This window comes from Crocodylus porosus, unplaced genomic scaffold (genome assembly GCF_001723895.1).
Source record: "Crocodylus porosus isolate Cpor-Errol unplaced genomic scaffold, CroPor_comp1, whole genome shotgun sequence".
In the NCBI taxonomy this organism is placed as follows: domain Eukaryota; kingdom Metazoa; phylum Chordata; order Crocodylia; family Crocodylidae; genus Crocodylus; species Crocodylus porosus.
Genome location: NW_017728910.1, coordinates 27,307,753 through 27,326,616, shown reverse-complemented (window position 1 = coordinate 27,326,616; position 18,864 = coordinate 27,307,753). Strand labels below are relative to the sequence as shown.

At 52.4% G+C, this 18,864-nt stretch overlaps 1 protein-coding gene across 1 annotated transcript in view; it reads left to right on the top strand.

Annotated features, from left to right (window-relative positions):
* The first annotated feature begins 6 nt into the window (after positions 1-6).
* The window catches only part of MB21D2 (Mab-21 domain containing 2), a 59,793-nt gene continuing 40,935 nt past the window's right edge, over positions 7-18,864 (top strand). The window contains exon 1 of the mRNA XM_019532925.1: positions 7-263. Within this exon, the coding sequence (XP_019388470.1) occupies positions 53-263 (211 nt within the window). The 5' untranslated portion in view covers positions 7-52. The remainder of the gene's footprint in view (positions 264-18,864) is intronic.

Here is an 18,864-nt window from a genome sequence, read left to right as displayed (position 1 = left end):
TCGGGCGGGGGCCGGGGGCGCTGCTTCCCTTCAGGTTTCCCTTTTTTTTCGCATGAAGATGGCGGCTCCCATCGCCGGCAAGGCGGGGGCCGCGGGCCCGGGCAGCAAGCCGCCCTTCCCGGAGCTGGATTTCAGGTCGGGCGCCAGGATGGAGGAGCTGAACAAACTCATCCAGGAATTCAGCAAGCACGACCAGCGCGAGTACGACGACCAGCGCGCCCTGGAGATCCACACGGCCAAGGACTTCATCTTCTCCATGCTGGGTGAGGGCAGGGGCACCCGCCGCCTTCCAGGCAGACATTTTGCCCGGCGAGGGGGAGCGCCCCTGCTCCGGGCACCATCCCCGCCCTCCCTCCCTCCCTCGCCTGCGTGCATGCATGTATGCAAGCCCGCACCCTGCCTGCATGCATGCATGCACCCTCCCCTGCCCTGCGTGCATGCCCCCTGCTCCGGGCACCGCTCCCCTGCCCTCCCCCCGCTGCATGCCCGCGTCCCGCCCGGGCTCAGGGATGCAGAGTCCATGTTTGGACAGGACGTGACTCACTACTTTGGGCTGCAGAGCAAGGGCCCGGAGTGAAAAGTTGCAGGGGTGTCTGGAGAGCTTGGCTTTTCATGCAGAAGCCCCCCCTGAAGTTGCCGGCGGCTACTCTCAGGCTCGGGGGCTTGGCGAGAGTTGCACGGCGCGGGGCTGAGGTGGGCAGAGGGACCTTCCCCGCCTGTGCGGGTGGGGACTTGGTTTCCTTGCCTTGAAGACAATAGGAATAATGGCAGAAACTCAGTATTGCAGCTCGCTTCCTATGCCTGCACGCTGGCGGTGCGGGATCCGGGGGCTTTGGCTGCGTGTAGTGCTTGAGCAAATGAGCAGAGCTCGGCAGCAAGCATGCAGGGTGTGGGGGGGTGAGCCTGTTTCTCATGTCCAAATAGCATCCGAATCCACGTCCATCTCTTCCCGTTGCGGGTTTGGATGCAAAACGCTGCCTGAGATCTGCTGCTAACAAAAGCGATGCTCTCATCTCTGCCACTTCTGGCAGGTGTTGCTTGTGGCCGTCTCTGTTCAAACATTTGCACTGGGGCCTAATTTCCACGTCCTTACACTGCAAGGATTTTTGCCATTGGTTGCACGGGAATTTTTGGCCAGAGGAAAGACTTCGGATCTGATGTGCGGAGGGGAATTGGGGTTGTGTGGCCCTCTGTATAATTCAGGTGGCTGCAAACCCTCCTCGCGCGGATCAGACCGAGCGCTGGAGAGGGGTTCCTAAGCTATAGGCAGGCCTCGTGGTGGGGGTTAAAAACGGATCCCATGGGACTTGCACAAAGCTGCTCCCCTCTCCTGGCTGGGGGAGAGGGGACTTGGACACCTTGGCAGAGGTGACTCGACAGGACAAGGAGCAGTGGGCGCAGGCTGCAGCAAGGGACATTGAGGTTGGGTATGAGGAAAAACTTTCTTGCCAGGAGGGTGGTGAAGCACTGGGACAGGCTCCCCAGAGCGGGGATGCAGTCTCCATCCTTGGGGGTTTTGAAGATGCAGGTAGACAAAGCCTTGGCTGGGATGATGGAGTCAGGGCTGGTCCTGCTTTGAGCAGAGGGCTGGACTAGATGTGACCTCCTGAGCTCCCTTCAACCCTCATTTTCTGGTGTGGCTGTTGCTTCTGATCTCATGACCCTGGCATCTAATCTGCAAATAAACGCACAGCCATTGAGGAGCGTGCAAACCTTGGTGCCTGATGAACTCCCTCCCCTGGGCTCCGAATCAGACCCTCGCCCCAGGGTTAAAGTCCTGGCTGCAGCGCACTTGCTTTTGCCGCGTGCTGCGAAATCTCTGCCTGCTTGTCCAGGGCTCTGCGTGTCTGAGAGAGAGGCCCTGCTTGCTGCCCTGGTCCCTCTCCTCCTCGGGGATGCTAGCTGCAAGTGGTAACGGCTCTGCCTGGCGCTGAGATTGCTCATATCTGTGCTTATGTTTTGGTAGGGACGAGAGATGTCTAATCGATGGTCCTGGTAATTCCTCAGCGCTAGCATCCTGTGTTGGAGAGCCCCTGCTGGCTAACTTTCCTTCTCAAGCTGCACCTGAGGATTATTTGACATTTAGATGCTTGGCAGAAAAGGGGGGAGGCCTGGATAATTGCACTCATTAAGAGAGGGGGAGGAGATGAGCGGTGGAAAGTCATCTTGCGCACCTGGACTTGCCTTACCTTTGCTACTGCCTTCCAGCTTAGCCTTGGGCGGGTAACCTGTTCTCTCCCTGTGTCTGCTCTCTGCAAGTAGGGTAGGGATAAAAATACTTCCCAGCCTCTCCGTGGCGTTGTGAGGGCAAGCTCTCTTTGAGGTACTTGGACACACACCAGACTGTATTTAAAACCCAGCTCTGGGGCTGTCTCTCCAGGGCAGTACTGGGAGCGTGCTTTTCAGCTCGGCTCGGCGCTCGCGTGCTAAACCCTCTGCATAATATCCTCTGATAAACAGTCCCTCCCTTGGGCTTGAAGCCTTACGAACACTGTTTGTAATGCACAGATGTGCTGTGAAATGTTAAAACAGAGGCTGGGCTCTTAGGAATAAGAGTGCTGAATATTAACTAGGCCCCCTGAAATTCCCAGTGTGGCTGCTGCCGCCAAACAGCTCCTGGTTTCTTTATTATGTTAGTGACTCTTGGGTTTTACTTCGTGTTGTCTTTGTAACCCGGCCATGTCGGCGAGACTTGGGTGTGTCTGCGAAGTGCCTGATTTGTTCCAGATAGCCGTGATCTTGCCGTGCGCTGCTTGGAGACAGGGCTGGGTGTTCACTGAAGCATCAAGGTGAAGCCATTTTCTGACATCTCTCCTGTCAAGTTGTTTTGCTTGTTGCTTAAATACACGCGGTCTCTGCCGGGCGAGAGGCAGCTTTCGGTGCAGGCGCTGGGGCCGAGCGTTCAAGACCGGGCCGGGGGGGCTGCAAGGTAGGCACGTGCTGTGCAGCTCCTGTCCAGAGCAAGTGCACGTGGAGACTCCCATGCTGACCGTCCTTCCAGTTTAGTCTGGGCCGGCGAGAGGGCGTGTGGGCATCGACACAAGGGTTGCACGGCTTTGTACCTTGAGTCCCAGCGACTGGCAGAGAGACAAAGACCTTGTCGTGGTGCAGACTTGTTTGCCAGCGTATCTGAACCCCTTCCCCCTGGGGACTCTGCTAGTGCCAGAGTCCTGCTGCTGCCTTCGCAGCTCGCTGGGAAGACGAAACTGTGCTGGAAGAGCGCTCTTCAGCTGGTCTAATGGCGTCTGGCGTGGCGTTGGGTGCGTGTGGTTCCTCCCTGACGGAGGCACAGGCAGTCCTCAGCTTAGTGGTTCGAGCTGCAACGTTTGCGCTTACAACATCTGTACGGTGACGCCCTGCTTCAACTTCCCGATGTCCCCTTCGACTTGACGACGCTCGATCCAATGCCACGCTGGTGAACAAGTTCACTGTGTCCCCGGTCTCCCTGGAGAACACCTGCCCAGACTTCCTCAGACACTTTCGTTAGGAAAGCAGACAAAAACCTGCAGCCAAGACCCCTGAGGAGGCCGCAGCCAGGAGCCCTTCAAAAAGTCCAGCAAAGTCACCTCAAAGAAGTCCTTCCAAATCAGTAGGATTGCTATTTACCATACAAACACATTCATGTAGCTAGATGACTCGTCTATAATGAATTAAGTACAAAATTTGGGGTGCAGATAAGGTACCAGGCCTTGGTTCAGCAACCAATCCCCCAGTGATAATGTGGTTTCTTATGGGGAAATCCGTTCCGAGTTGCAATGTTTCGGGTTTTCAGGGCAGAGTTGTGTCCTAAGTCTGAGGACTGCCTGTAGTTGTACTTACGGCTTCAGATCAAGTGTGGAGTGTATTTGAAGTCCCAGACGATGGAGGACGTTTGCCTGTAGCATCTGGGGGCATCTGAATCTTGACACCTGTGGGCTTGGGCCTGCAAGGACGATGCCTGCTAATGGGTTTGGGAGTATCTGAAGTCCCAGGGTGACGGGTCTGGGGTGGGGGGTGCTGGCTGGTCGTGGCGCCGTACATGGTATTTGCAACGATTGAGTTTCTGCTCAGTCGATATGATTTGGAGGTGATTTGGGTCATTTTGATGTGGAATATGAAATACATTTAAAAAAACTGATGGAAGTAGCTGTACCTAAGGAACTTCTTGGCAGAGACTTGAGCACAGGCAGTTTGTTGTCATGCTCTGCTCTTACCGGGGTTTGCAGCATGGTGCTGTATGGGGGAGGGGGCAGCTCGAGCGAGACCTTTCCGCTCCTCCAGGTAAGGACTTTGTCTTTGAGAGGCCTATCCTCAGGGGAGCCTGCTGCACTTGGAGGTCTGTGTTTAAATCGTGCTCCCTGCTGTGATGTGCCCTGTGCTGTTGCATGTATAATGCACAGCTGTTGGGAGCATCCTCCTCACAAGACCTTCTGCTAGGTCTTTCCTTGCAAGCTGCCAGCTTCTGGGTTTGCACGTTGAGGCTCTACCTTCGGGATGTGCGGGGTGGAGGAAGACGGTCGTCTCCGTATGAAATCCTGGTGGGGAGCAAGGCGTAGGAAGCTCTTGTTTTGGAGGTAGCTGGCTGAGGCCAAGCCAGTCCCTCCTTTCTGGAGTATCCCATGCAGGTAACATCTGCAGTCCCTCCTTTTGGCTACCTTGGTGGTGGAAGCGGGCGGGGGGAAGTATTTTTTGGAGCAGTGAAGATGACCCGAGATGCCTCCTCCCTGCCCCCAGGACGGTGAGGCTGCACCGGTTCTCTTGCTGGGCTGACGTAAAGCGTTTAGTTGAAGACTGGAGAATGTGCCCTTGGGGCGCGAGGTTTCTCAAGACAGGCTGTCGAGGACTTGCCCCACACCAGTTGTTTAAAATCTGTGGAAGCACTTGGCAAGTTTTCACCCAACTCCTTGACATGCTTAATTATGCAATTATAAAATTGCCCTTAAAAAGATAATTATGCTTCTGCAGGAGGCTGGTAACCAGGATACGTGAAGTGTGTGCGTTTCCCCTCTTTCCACATGACTTTGCTTTCACACTAGGTGCTTATGCAGTATAAGCAGGAGATGCTGCCAAAAAGACCCTGAATCCTTCTAGCTTGGAAACCAGTTCTTCAACTTTCTCTGAGGCAGCTTATAGGGGCTCAGAATAAAAGTGGATGGCTGTTCTTTATTTGAGATTCAGAGCAATACCATGTTTCTGAGAAAAGTGGGCAGGCTTTCCTTTGTTTCTTCTTGTGTGCAAAAATGGATCTTTTGGGGAAAGAATTGGTGTGATTGTGAAGATTAATGGGCTTTTCTGGAGGCTGCACTATGCGGCTGGCCCCTCCTGGCTCTGCCGTACCTCGTGTTAATCACCCTGGAGGAAACTGTCCGTTTCACGCTAGCTTTGGGGAGGTGTCTTGTTTTAATGCAGGTGTGCAGAGTCTCCCGAGGCCTGTGCAAGACCTGCCTGCGCGCAGGGTTTCCCGTTGGGGATCGGTGCTGTAGACTCGGCCTGTTCAGCCTGTGTGGAGCAATGGCCCTATAAGAGTGCACCTGTCGTACAGTAGAAAGCAGGGTAGATTTGCACCTTGCAGAGTAACTAAAGTAGATATCCATATCTCTGTTGGACAAGCTTTGGTGTGCAAATGCTGGTGCTGTCTATCTATATCTACTTTAGTTGGCCTGTAAGGTGCAGCTCTTACCTAGTTGGGGTAGGGGAAGCAACGTAGCAGCAATATTGTGGGGCTCACAGCCTGGGCTAACTAGTCCTTTTGAGAAGCTGGCTGCATTGACGTGATCTGTATCCCAGGCTAACAGCTGCTCATCTTCCTGGACCTGCTTGTTTTGGTGCTGGACCTGGCATTGCTGTACACCCTGCCTCCAGCCGTGCTCCTATGTCCCTAGCATCTGTGCTGCTCCTGCGTTTCATCTCAAAAATATGGTCTCCTAACCACGTCCTGACAGCGAAAACTTGTCCAGGAGTTTTTCCCTCCTGTCTCAGTTACTGCAACACCTTGTTCACTGGACTGCCAGACACGCTTTCCCTGCTCATCCAGAACTGTGTTGTAAGGCTGGTTCCCTAGCACAGGGGTAGGCAGCCTTTCCTGGCTGCAAGCTGGCGTGACCCACGCTGGGTCAGAGATGGGTTTTGGGGAGGGTTGGACCCGAGGCCTCCCTCTTAAGTTCAAGGCTTCCCTTGGAAAATGCCAGCTCCGAGCTTTCACCCTGTTTATGAAGGTATTGTTGAGCAATTCTGTTGCTGCGGTCTTTGCAGGTTGGAGTATTTTTGGCACTGTGGATTCCGATTTGAAGTCTCTGAGTCTATCTTCTGAATCATGTGTAGGTGTTTGCACATCTAACAGTGCTAATATTGTGCAGCACCCTGCCGTGCCCTTAAAGGGATTTGCTGGCACCCCAGGGTGTTTTGCGAATGACTGATTTAAGGTTTGCACTGGGCATGCATGTGCTTGCTTGGAGAGAGACAGATGGTGGAGTGGGGTTTCCCATGTGGTTGCTCCCATGTGTGGAGGAGTGGGAAACAAACTGAGGGAGCTCTGGTAGGAGTCTTATTTAAGGGACCATTTGGGGTACAGGGTTGATTCACTGAGGGAAGGGGAGTTGCCTCACTTGGCTGCTTGATTTGGGAGATCAGAAATGACTTTTGGGTCTCTACCAAACTGCTGGTCCTGGTCTTACTTTGGGCACCGGGAATGTGATATGACCTAGGCACAAGTTCAAGCATCTCTCTGACCCTGTCTGAGTGACTGTGGATTGATGTTCCCTAATCTTGTCTATTTAATTAATTGCTTGAGATTTCTTCCCTGCCCCTCTGTATCATTTCCCTGCATGCATCTAAAGATTTCAGCCACTCATGGTATAGCTGAGGTGGCCTTGATGCACAAGTAATGAAGGTGGCGTTTGGCTTTCTGTTTGCTAATGCAATAGGAAGGCTGCTCACGAGGTGTCCAAAATCCATTTTCAGCCATGGCTGATGTCCCAGCTGACAGGTGCTGCTATGGCTTGTGTGTGCATTAATGAAGGGAGCGCTAGCCTCCTGCCTGCCCCACTCTTGCATTGCCTCTTAGTGCAGACGGCTGTGCAACCTTGGTTTTTGGCTCTTGGTGTGCAGGCACCGGGGTCCCTGAACCAGCCGTCCTCCTGTCACACCTGTTTCAGTGGTTTTCCTGTTGCAAAGAGACTTCCGCGGTTGACTATAATTCAGCCATTTCTTTCCTCTTTCTAATTTACTGTGTTAAGAGCTCAAAAGTCAAATGTACCCCAGATGCTAAGTAAATTACAGTGGTCTTATTAATGCGCTATCTTTCATCTGTCAGCCGGTAGGATTTAGTCTAATTTTAGAGCATGTAATTAGAACGTGGTTAATGCATTTTGTCATGAGCGTGTTGGTGTCGAAAGTACAGATTGCTGCTGAATGGGGGTGACTAATAGCATTTAAGGTGTGCAACACATGGGGCTGGGCTTGGGACTCCCTTTTCCATCCCGCCTGTTTCCAGGCATCTCCCAAAAGGAGCATGGCCTGCGGGGCTTCAGGGTGTCGAGCAATACTGACGGATGTGCGCTGTGGCCACGCTTCCTTCAGGTTTAATAGCTGGGAAGGTCTTGGCTGGGGCTCCTCAGACCTAGCTCTCTTCCAGTTTGTGTGACCCTGGGGAAAGGTGCTCAAGTCTCCTGGGTTTCATTGGGATGCACTTCTGGATGCTTTATTCCACACTCCTGCTTTGGTTTTCTCTAGATGAGAGTTGTCACTGCTTTACCTGTGTTGCCGGCTCAGTTTGAAAGGCCCTTGTAGCAGGGGCTGCTCTTATGTCCATTAATAAAACCAGGGGTTTGGAGGGGTCGCTAAATGCAACACCCAAGAAACTGAGGATTGAGCTCTGGCCTTACGCTTGCAGCCCCATATTAACCTGCCTCAGAGGGTTGGTGACTTTGGATGGGATCTAAGGAGTTTTGTGTCCTTAAAATACCAAGCTGGCCTAGCACTGCCTTGCATGGAGTGGCTAGCAGTGGCCGATGCGGCAAAATGGTTTGATGCATGAAGGTAAGGTTAGGAATATTTCAGTGGTCCACGGAGATCTGGCTTGGCTTTACAGGAGCAGGAGGCAGCTGCAGCTGTCTTCTAGTAAGATGGCTTTGCTTTGTATGGCTCAGTTGGGTTTATGAGAGACCGCATATACACTGCTGACCACCAGACTTTTTTTTTAGGAGGGCCCTAAGCACCGGAGGAAGGGACCATCACAGCCCATGCGGAGGACGTGACTGCCTTTGAGATCAAATGCAGTTTAGCCTGTGCACAAGATTACAAACTGACCTAGTTATTACACACCAGCAAATAATCTTGCGTTTCATATGGTAGGCATCCCAAAGCTTCTTACAAACTACAGTTAAATGCAGCCGCTGCTTCATCCAGTGCTGGCGTGGCATTTGGTAGCTTTTGAACAGCAATCCACTGTTTGGGACAGGAAGGGTTGAAACCACAGATACCTTTGTGGGTAGCCACAAGGACATGGGAAGACTCTTTGTCTGCTGTGTGACAAAAGTGCAGACTGCGGTTTGAGATGAAAAGAAGTTGTTGGATGCAGAGCTTTCAAACTCTTTCCTTTTGCCAACCAGGCCTCCCTCCCACAGCTGCAGGGGGGTCTGTAAATGTGAGGTTTGTCCAGAAGTGCTGCGGATGTGCAGAACATTGTTATTTCTGGAAAAAGCTACTGAAAGGTGCCTATCCCTGGACTCCCGTCTTGTGGCCAGAACGGCTAACCCACGGGCTTTCTGTTGCGAAATCCCTCATCTCCACTTCTCCGTTCGTAGTGCTGCACCCACTCGAGCTCTGAGCCTGCCTCCAGGGAAGGATGTTTTTAGTGGGGGGTCAATCTTCAGTGCTCTGCCCAAAGTCCCCAAGGGCAAGCAAGGAAGGATTCATTACTTAACCTTGAAATGGGTTGCTTATCATTAAGGGGAACAATTGACACCAGCTGATCCGCTTCCCTCCTGTAACCACCTTGTCGTGCTTGGTTGTTTGGAGTGGCCTGGGCGTGTAGTGGACCCTTCTCCAAAATCCTGCACTAACAGGTGCTCTTGGCCCAGTGCACAAAGCTGCTTGGAGAGATTTCATGACTCTTTGGTGGGTTTCTATGGCGTTAGCTATAACTTGGTAGTGCAACAGCAGGAGGGCTGCGCGTGCTGTGGCTTCGTGATGTAATGTTTTAATCCTTTGTGACACATCACTGCTGAGTGTCAAAGCTGATCACTCTCATCTCCCTCCCTGGCTCAGTGTGACAGGAACCTGTATGACAGGGTGTTTTGCAGGAGCTTGTAGGCGCTGTGAGACTGATGCCCATAAATTTTTAATTTTTTTCACACCACTGCTTCATGAATGTGCTCCTGCATCCCATCCGGACATGCTGAAGGATTTGGAGCGGACTGTGGATGGAGCTGAGAAGCTGGGCTTATATTGGGGATGCACCTTAATCTCTGACCTAAGGGCACTGCTGCAATTGCCATTGTTCAGAGCTTCAAATTCTGCAATTCAGAGGGGCCTGAAACCACCTTTCTTCCTCTCCCGCAATGCTGCTTCCTTTGTGTTGGTCTGGTTGACACTGTACGTGAGGATGATTGTAGACTTACTTTTTATTTTAGAGCTCCTGCAAAAGCTGAGCAGAGGTTTGCTGTAGGGGCTGTATAGGTAACTGGTGTTTGGCGATAATTGCTTGCTATTCAGGACCCCCTTTTTTTTTTATAACTTCTTGATTGCCATGAACAAAGCTCCGTTTGCATTTATGTGGGAAGAGGTAAAGACTGGTATTACAACAGCTCTTTGAAGTCCCCTTTCACCACTAAGCAGTAGTCTGCTACCTCCAGGCTTTCTTTGACAGCTGCATATAATGCACCGAGTGAAAGGCCAGGTAGGTGTCCTGCGATTTTGTGGGCCAAATCTGAAGGTGGTGGGAGTTGCGCATCTGATAGACAAAAGGGCAGTCATGTTAAATGACTGCCAGGCTGAAAAGAGCAACAGAAGTGAACGCTAGATGTGTGCAGTGTGTCTTTGTACGAGCCGCAGCAATTCTGAACTAAAGGGGTGCTTTTTATTTTTCCTGCAGAGAGCTCAAACTTCAAGGTATAGGATTTCCCATCATATATCTGCTTTAAAGAGAAGAATTTACCCCGTATGCTCTTAAGGAAACATGGTTTAAACATGAAGTTGCATCCCTCACTCTTCAGGTGCCCTAGTAAACGCTAGATGCGTCCAAAGCGTGCAGGGCTGAAAGAAGGGACGGTGGCTAAAACTTTCCTGCAGGGTTGCCTTGAAAGCCCAAGAGTAACCCTCTCGTGTGACGATCTTCAGGGTGTTTGAATGTACTCTCCTATGGTGTCCGTGCCTGACCTCAGCAGCACTCAAAACCTGAACTATCGATACTGCCAGCCACAAGTCGGGAGTTGGGCCAAAAGGTTGAGTATGTGTGGAAATAACCCACCAGTGCTTTCAGGTTGGCTTCTGACTTCAGGGTGGTGAAACAAGAAAACCCTGAAAGCCGTAAACGCGTTTTTCGAGAACAGTTGTCCTAAACATGGTCATTTCAGGCTGCGATTGTGCCTTTAAGAGGAGGCTGCTGAGGTCTGAGCTTTGCACAATGAATTAGTGTCTGAGAGGCCTCTCGTCCTGTCACCAGTGCTCGCATGTCACTGTGACTTGAAAACAAGCAGCTCTTGCTTGGCATCTGGAGAAGTTCTTCTCGTTCTCTCCCGCCCATGAAAGTCTGCTATTCTCGCCCTGCCCCTGCTCCCATCCGAAGTCCAGCGTCAGCGCTGATGCTAAGACGGGGCCAGCCCTTGTGAAAGGGAGGACGTACCTCGAAAGGATGGAGTGGATGGATGGGGAGAGATGCCAACCTCCCCCGAGGCGTACTTACCCCATTGCCGTGGGCTTGGTTGTGTTGAGGAACCAGTACTTCCCAGCTGGGCTATGAAGCCCACGAGTTCTCGGGCACTGGGAGCTCAGCCCAGCTGGCCATCCTGGCATGAGCATCCCAGGGGGAGGGGGCTCTCTTTGGAGGGGCAAAAACGCAGCTTGTCAGTAGACCTCCTCTTGGTCTTAATTTGCTTTGGTAAATGGTGCCATTTTCGCCCTCACGCACCAGGACAATAATAAATAATGATCCTTAGCATTTATAGAGCTCTTCATTTTCAAAGCGTTTGCAATCCATTAATTTATCTAAGATGCAAATGCGCCTTGAGCGAGGATGCTCTTCCTGCTCCCCGAGGGGACCTGCTGTTCCAGCTGGGATGAGGTTTTGCTTTCTCCCTAACTGGAGCAGCAGGCACAAACCTGCGCCACGTGGTGGTAACAGTGCTATCACCCCGGCGTCTCCCAGCCAGAGAACGTATCTCCGTTTTGCTCATGGGTGAAGCAAGGCTCAAACTGGATTCATTGCCCGAATATCTGCTGTCATTGGCACCATTTAAGAACAGGGTCCAGGATGGAGATGGGTTTTTCTATGTGGCTGTAGAAGGCAGGGTTAGGAGCAATGGCCTCGAGAGGCAGCGGGGGAAGTTTAGGTTGAAGATTAGGTGGAGATTTCTGACTGATGGTGGCCAAGCATTGGGACAGGCACCTAGAGAAGATGTGGATCCTCCATCCTTGGAAACTTTCAGAAGTAAATTAGTAAGAAGTAAGACAGTTGGTGCTGGCCCTGCCTTGAGCAGAGACTGGACTAGATGTGACCTCGCAACGTCCCGTCCAGCCCTGCTTCCCAATGAATCCTCACTCCAGCCCCCGGTAAGAAGTGCTAGGATGCCTGGTCAAGAAACGCAGGGCGGAGGGCATCCTGGGGGAAGCAGTGGCCTGCCCGCCGTCCTCTATTTATACTCCTCCTGTATTTCATCTTGGTAGAAACGTGCACCTCCGGCCAGGTTTTTATAAGCTCACCAAGGAACAATGTTTTCACTGGGCTTCAAGGCTTTCTGAATTTATTGGTTTTCATCAGCTCAGCCAGGGAAAGGCAGACAGAGGAGTAGAAAGGCTTCTGCTCTACTGCTGAGTTTGTCCATCTGCAATTAGGGATGTATTTAAGACCAAACCTAGAATTTGTGTGTTTGTGGCTGCAAGCCGTGTTTCGTAGGCTCTCGCTTCCATTGCAGTCCATGGGGAGTTTTACAGCTGTCTTTGCTTGGAGCAGGATTAAGCCCGCCTGATAATCCTGGAGGCCTGTCTTCAGATAAGAGATGCAGATGCGGTCCTGCGGAGTCGGGAGTCTTCGAGGTCTTGGTTCTGGCTGTCTGCTGCCTGTAGTCTCCAGCATGCAACGCTGCTTAAGCAATGAATGTAAAGTGTGCACGCGAGACCAGGGTGGTGGTGGGGGAGGAGATGCTGATTGATCTTTAGGTTAATTCTCCCCTGACAGCAACTTTCCTTCAGCGATGGGCTGATGCATTCTGTGCCTCCCGGGTGGGGAGCGATTAACTCGCTTTCTTGAAAGGATCGTCTCTTGTCAGCAGCTGTCTCCAAAGAGCGATAACGCGCGAGCTGCTTTCCTTTGGACCGGGCTCCTTGTTGGTGCTGCATAGCAGCCTGCTTCTTGCAACCCCCCGCTCGGCCCCGAGCTCTGCGCATCACTCCTTTCAGTTCATCGAGATCCTTGCAAACCTCTCCTGAAACCACAGCACCTTTTGCCAGAAATGGCCTAGTTTTGCATTTTATATAGTTTGCTCTGCTCAGGGGCACCCATCCATCCTTGACGCGTCTCCGGTGCTTCCCTTGCAGAGAAAGTGAAGTGACGCTGCACCATGCCGAGAGGGGCAGCGCAGGGGATGGCTCGTCTCCTCCAGCGCCGCGATCGCTTTGAAGTGGTGCATCTTGGCCTGTGCCCAAACTCGGGAGGCAAGGGGAGGAGAGAGGGGGCTTTCCCCAGCATGACTGGACTTGGGGTGTCAGTCTGGATGAGATTACCACCTGGCGAGCAGAAACCTGCGAATGCGCTCAGGATGGTGCCCCATAGGACCATTAAGCTGGCAGAGAAATAGGTGTTTTTTCTCCCCCTTCTTTTTCCATAGGAAGCAGCTGTACAAACAGAAACACTGTTCGCCTTCTAGTCTGGTGACATGGGGAAAATTATCAATGAATTATCAGATCGAGACTGTGGTGGCTGCTGAGCATGAGAGGGAGCCGGTGTGGTTGGAAGGTAATAACTCCCCACCACCGGTACCTTTCTGCCTTTTCCTAGATGTCCATGTGTGGGTCACACAGAGTCGTTGCTCAACGAGCTGCCGCCGCGTGTGAAAATGTATCCCGTGTGTCGCACCAGCAGAACATTTGCTTCTGCCGTGTGATGTTTGCTGACGATGGTCAGCGGGACGAGCGAGAGGCTTGAAATGAGCTTATTACATACGGCGCAGAGGTGAAGACAGCGAAAATTGTTCCCATTAAATATGGGATCAGAGTGGCTCAAAAGGATTGAGCGACTTGAATTGCATGGCTAGGATTTAATTTGCCAGAGACGGCTGAATGGCTGTCACGTTGTAAAATCTTTGTTTTCTCGTTCTTTTGGGTTTTTTTTAAAACGACTCGGATTCTTCCCCGAATGCTGCTTTGTGGGGCTGGGTGTGTTCAAGGAAAGTTTCATGGTTTCCAGCGCTTGGTTGTACCTGGGCTTGTATCTAAACTGAAGAGTTAAGTAGTGGCATGACTTTTGCAGGATATCAAGACTAGGTACGGTGCATGTCAGGGCCAGTTCCTGAACGTTTTCAGGCACTTTTGGGTAGATCTCTTGCCAGGCTGGATGCATTCAACAAAACTGCCGGTTATGATGCTTTTCTTGCTCAGACAACGTCTTGTATACACCCCTCCTCTCCCCCAAATGGTGGAGGGCTGGGACTGCAGACGCTCGAAACCTAGAGACTAGTTTTAAATTAGGATTTTATAAATAGAGGTCTCTATGCATGCACGTGTGAGAGTGATAGTTGGATCAAGTTTTCAAGCTTCTTCTCTGCTATCACAAAGGCTAGAAATGTATGTGGTGGGGTTTTGTTATTGTATTTTAATTTAATTTTAATTAAAAAAATGTTTTTCCTCCCCTTTAATGGAAGTTGATAGTTTTCATGGGTTGCTTCTGTTCCTAGGAGCCTGGGGTTTAGTGGAAGATGTGCACACAGTGCAGCGGCATGAAGGGACTGAACAAGCAGTGCCTTTGATACTGGTTTGAAATGCAGCCTTGTCGATCCATCTGCACTAACTCCTCCCTCCTTCGCAGGGATGAGCCGCCTGCTCTTTCTCCCAGGCTGATCCCACTGGTGTTCCCACAAAGCCTGGGGGCCGGTGCTTGCATGCATCTGCATGTGTCGACACGCGAAGCCTGGCCCCCGTAGTCTCAAATGCGAGCAGATACCGCTTTCCCTTGCCTCGGCCATCTCCTGTCAGGTGATCTGCTTTCTCCTGGAGGGGCGGTTCTCACCTCTTTAGACCCAAAGCTTCCTTCAGAAAATGCCAGCTCTTAGTTTTCACTCTTTTTTTTTTGCCTTCAGAAAAAAACCCACAACAGAGCAATTCTTTGCTTGCAAAGTACTCCACCTGCAATGGGCAGAAAGTTTTAATCCTCTGGACTCCTGTTTGAAATCCCTGGGTTTACCTTGGGAAACATATCTGCCCACCAATGCTAACAGTGCACGGCCCCCTGGAAAGGATCTTGCTGCACCCTCGTCGAGAACCGCTGCCCTGGCGGGGCCGGTTTGTGCCCCGAGTGACCAGTGCTCAGTCGGACACACGCCGCTCCGTCTCCCTCCGGACCTCTCCCATCCCCGGCGTTTCGTTAGCTCGAGGAAGCTGTTCAGGTCTGTCTCTGAGGACCACCAAAGACTCCCCTCTCCCCATGCCTAATGGGGCAGGCTTCTGGTTGCCCCAGCCCAGCATGTACTGGGGTTTTCCCTAGTATAAACCAATGGGTATGAGCACGAGCAAGTCCTGTGAAGAGGTAAAGCATCTGGGACTCGGCCTCTGCTTGTGGGCCCTTGCCTTATTCCCGCACGGAGCAGCATCCCAGCGTGCTGGGGGGATTCAGCTTCACTGCTTGTGAGCGGGGGGGGAAGATGCCCCCCACGTCTTCATGGCACGGCTCGTCGGCGTGGTGGTATCCGAGGAATGCAGCTGGAGGCAGGGCGGAGTGGCTGCCTCTCTTCTGATGGAGAGATTAAAAGGCTTCAATGGGGCCGGTCTTGCCACGATAAAGCCCCATTGTAATTGTTTACAGCGTTATTTAATTAACGATTTATTTGGCTGTGCAAGCTCCATTAAAACAGCAGGAGCCAACATCAAAGCAGGGGAGGCCAGCCTCCCTCGTCCCCCGCCCACTCGTACCTCCCCTCGCCTGGTCTTCGAGGCACGCAATCTTTTGGACCTGGGCTTTCTGAAAGATGCTTTTTGCCCCAGTTCCAGGTTGGTCACTGCCGTGGTGGAGAGAGGAGTTTGTTGATCGAAGGCGGTGGTTTTCAACCTTTCTTCATTTGGAAACTGAGTGGAGGTGCGGCTGGGCATTTACGTACTTTTGGTGTGGTCATAGTCACCTTCGGCAGACCCCCTCGGCACAGTCTGCAGACCCCCGGGGACTGCAGGGTGAAAACCGCTTTCTAGGGAGCCGGGGGGAGAAGAGAGCAAGAAGTGCCGGTGCCTGCACCCAGTCCCTTCCTGTGCCGCGCTGCAGGAGCTCGGAGCGGCTCAAGCCTGTTCATATGGGCACGACGTGTGTTGACTTTGCAGGGAGGCGGAGCGGGAAGTGCGGCACTGTTGCTCCAGGCCTCCTGCGCTGGTGTCCGCGCACCCCTCCTGAATGCGCGCTCTCCAGCTGGGCACCCTGCCCTGCAAATACAGGGGGGCGGAGAGGGGGTATGCTGAGCTTGGAGCCGTCTGGTTTGGACAGAAAGCTAGGGCCTGTCCATTTTTGGCCCCTTTCCCTTTACTCTTTCTCTGCGTGCCTCTGAAACGTGCTGATACAGCGGTGCACCAAAAAAAAAAAGTGTATCCTCAGCACAATGCTCAGGCCCCACGCGCAGCATGCTAGCTGGTGCTCGGTAGCAGAGCCAGGTGGCCAACACATGGTTCGTGTCAATGCAGGCACCACACGCCCCCTCCCCTTCCTTTGCAGACACTATGTAAAGCTATTAAAAAGCTGTCTGAAGGGCAGAGGCTGCAGCCTGTGTGTGTCTTGGGATGGAAATGCATGGTTGCATTTAGGATCGTGTCTGTCCTCTGCCTTGTTCTGGGAGCAGGGTGATGCCCCGGCCATGCTCTCTCCTGGCACTAGCTGAGTGTGGTAGACCCTTCTGCAGCTCTGTCCCCTTCGCCGCCACTGCTCCCCCCCTCCTTCACCCTGAGCCGGAGGGTGGGGGGGAATGACAGCTGCAAACCCATTGCTTCCCAGGTGACGAGCCACCCCTTGGCCAGGTGCTGGGGTGCAGCGAGCTGCACCCATTGGCACCGAGAAGCCTGCGCGCCTCCCGCACGGCATGCTGCAACTTTTTTCCCAGCCTTTCCCATAGTAAAACCCCATCTGTCCAGTGGAGGACACAGCTTGCATGCCGTTGACATAGCTACAAGATGCCCCTCTCGGTCTTCTAGTGCAGGATAGACTTTTAATGTCAAGCTCGAGATGATGGCAGTCTCATTTGAAGGCTTCCTAGAGTTTAGCATCTTCAGTGGAGCGGTGCGGGTTGGTGCCTCCAGACCAGCGCACGTGTGTCCTCACCCTGAGTCCCGTTGGAGGCTGTAATGAGAGACTGCATCAGTGGTTTTGGGTGCAGTGCTGTGCTGCGGTGGGGAGGAAGTTTTCTGGACCTTATCACCACCATTATGTCACCTGTGGGTTTGGGCAGGCAAGAGCCCAGCTTTATGCTGGCGTATCTGTTGCAAGTGCCTCGTTCCACTTTGCTGCCTGTCCGCTTGAGATCCTGGTGTCTCGCGCATGGGTGTCCAGAACCGGTGGCTATTACTATACCAGTGTAAATGCCATTCTTTTGTCCAGACCCCGAGCCGCCTTTGTAACCTTGCACCAAATGAGTCACTCAGCCTCTCCAGCCTTATGCTACTTCCAGAAAGCTGTTTTATTTTTGTATATGGCTAATAAATATTTAAACATTCAGTATTGGCTCTTCCTGTGTCTCTGACTGCTGCTATTAAGATCTTAAATTGAGCTTTGTGCTTGGCATAGTTTCCCCAGCCTAAAAAGTCCTGAGACACGATGTCTAGGCATACAGGAGTCTCATTAAGGTGGTGCCTTGAGGAGGGCTATAATAGCTCTCCTTGTTGAACTGGGAACTTTTCTGAGGCTGCTGCATGTGTCTGGCATGTCTGTAATCACTCCCATCTCAGGAGCTCGCTGTCCTGCAGGCATTCACAAATCCAGCCTTGGTGAGCAGGTATCCAGGTATCACAAAAAATATTTTGTCCGCAACTATCTGGTTTGTCTAATAAAAGAGATCACCTCTTCCACCAGCCTTGATGAGCAGGAAGCCCTGGCCTCTCCTGTCTGCAACGTGGTGCAAGTGGTAGAGATGCTTTGCAAAATGCCGTGCTTTTGGAAGTCATGCTGCAAACCCCCTGATTTCTTCCTGCTCCAGACATCAAGCCGTCCTTCCATTTCTGCCAGACTGGGCGAGGGGGGGCCCGTTGTCCTTCCCCAAGTTGCCTGGCTTGTTTTCTCTCTGGCCTTTCCCAGCTGTCGGCTAGCGCTAGGTGTTACGGGCCCCCTCTTTGCAGCAGACGAAGCGGCTGGCGCGCTCCTCCTCTTGCGGACTTAAAAGCCCACTTGAGCTGCCGCGTGTGAGGAGTGGGTCTCCTTGGTGCCGTCCTTCTTCAAGCACATCCCACGTCTCCTGGTGAAAGGGATGCTGGCGGGGCCAGAGCATGGCTAAACTGGTAGCAAGGGGAGTTTCTATAGGTCACGGTTGAGGTTGGTTACTGGTGAATTGGTGTGGAGAGCCATCCAGCAAATCTGGGGTCTGGTTCACTGACCAGGTGGAGACTACTCTTTCCTCCGTGGCTCCGTCTTCAGCCTTCATCACTCTCAAATCTTAGGCCACAGACTGCTTTTTTCCTATGTCTTTGGAGCTCGCTGTGCCCCTGTATGCGCTTATCTGGAGCCTCCGGCTACATATTAGATGCGGCTTGTCCTCAGCAACCTGACGGTGAAGTGATGCCCAGGTCCCCACCGCGGGTCTGTTTCCAGGTCGTGTAGGTGTAGTGCTGGCTCTTTGCTGAGCTTCCCCGGGCTGGCAGGGCCTTGAATGAATGGCTCTAGTTTCCTCAAGGGCTCCTTTCCCCCTGACCACCCTTTCCTAGCTCAGCCATTCCTGGTTCTTTGTGCAGTTTAATTAAAGGGGCAAGAAGGACATACTTTGACCTTGCATAATTGCAGGTAAATGCTTGCTTGCAAAATCGGTCTGGCTTCTGAATGAGCCCTGTAGCGCACGACTCCCGCATCGCAACTAATTCCACCCTGAGCGTGCAGCCCTCCGGGTGAAAATGCTAATGACTGGTCGGCGCCTTTGCAAATAATCCCCTGTGCCTTTGCCCATCTGCTGACTCCTGGGGTAATGGATGGCCTTGTGTGGGGAAATGTTTGTCCCAGGGTGGAGAGAGGTAGGCCTTAGCGTGCCTTCTGCCTGATTTGGGCTAACTCATTCAAGAAATGCATAAGCTTTCATAGGCAACGGCTTTATTTCTTCAGATGCCATGAATGGACTTGCAGAGATTAGGGCTGCTAGAGAGAAAGGAATGAAGTTATATAAATACATGGGGTAGAGAAAGGGGGAGGGATTTTTATCCCACTGTTTCTGTGGGTTAACTGCTTGGTTTCTCCTCGCTTGATCTCTTCAACCTACCTTCCTCTCTTGGTTTTCCCTATCTGTC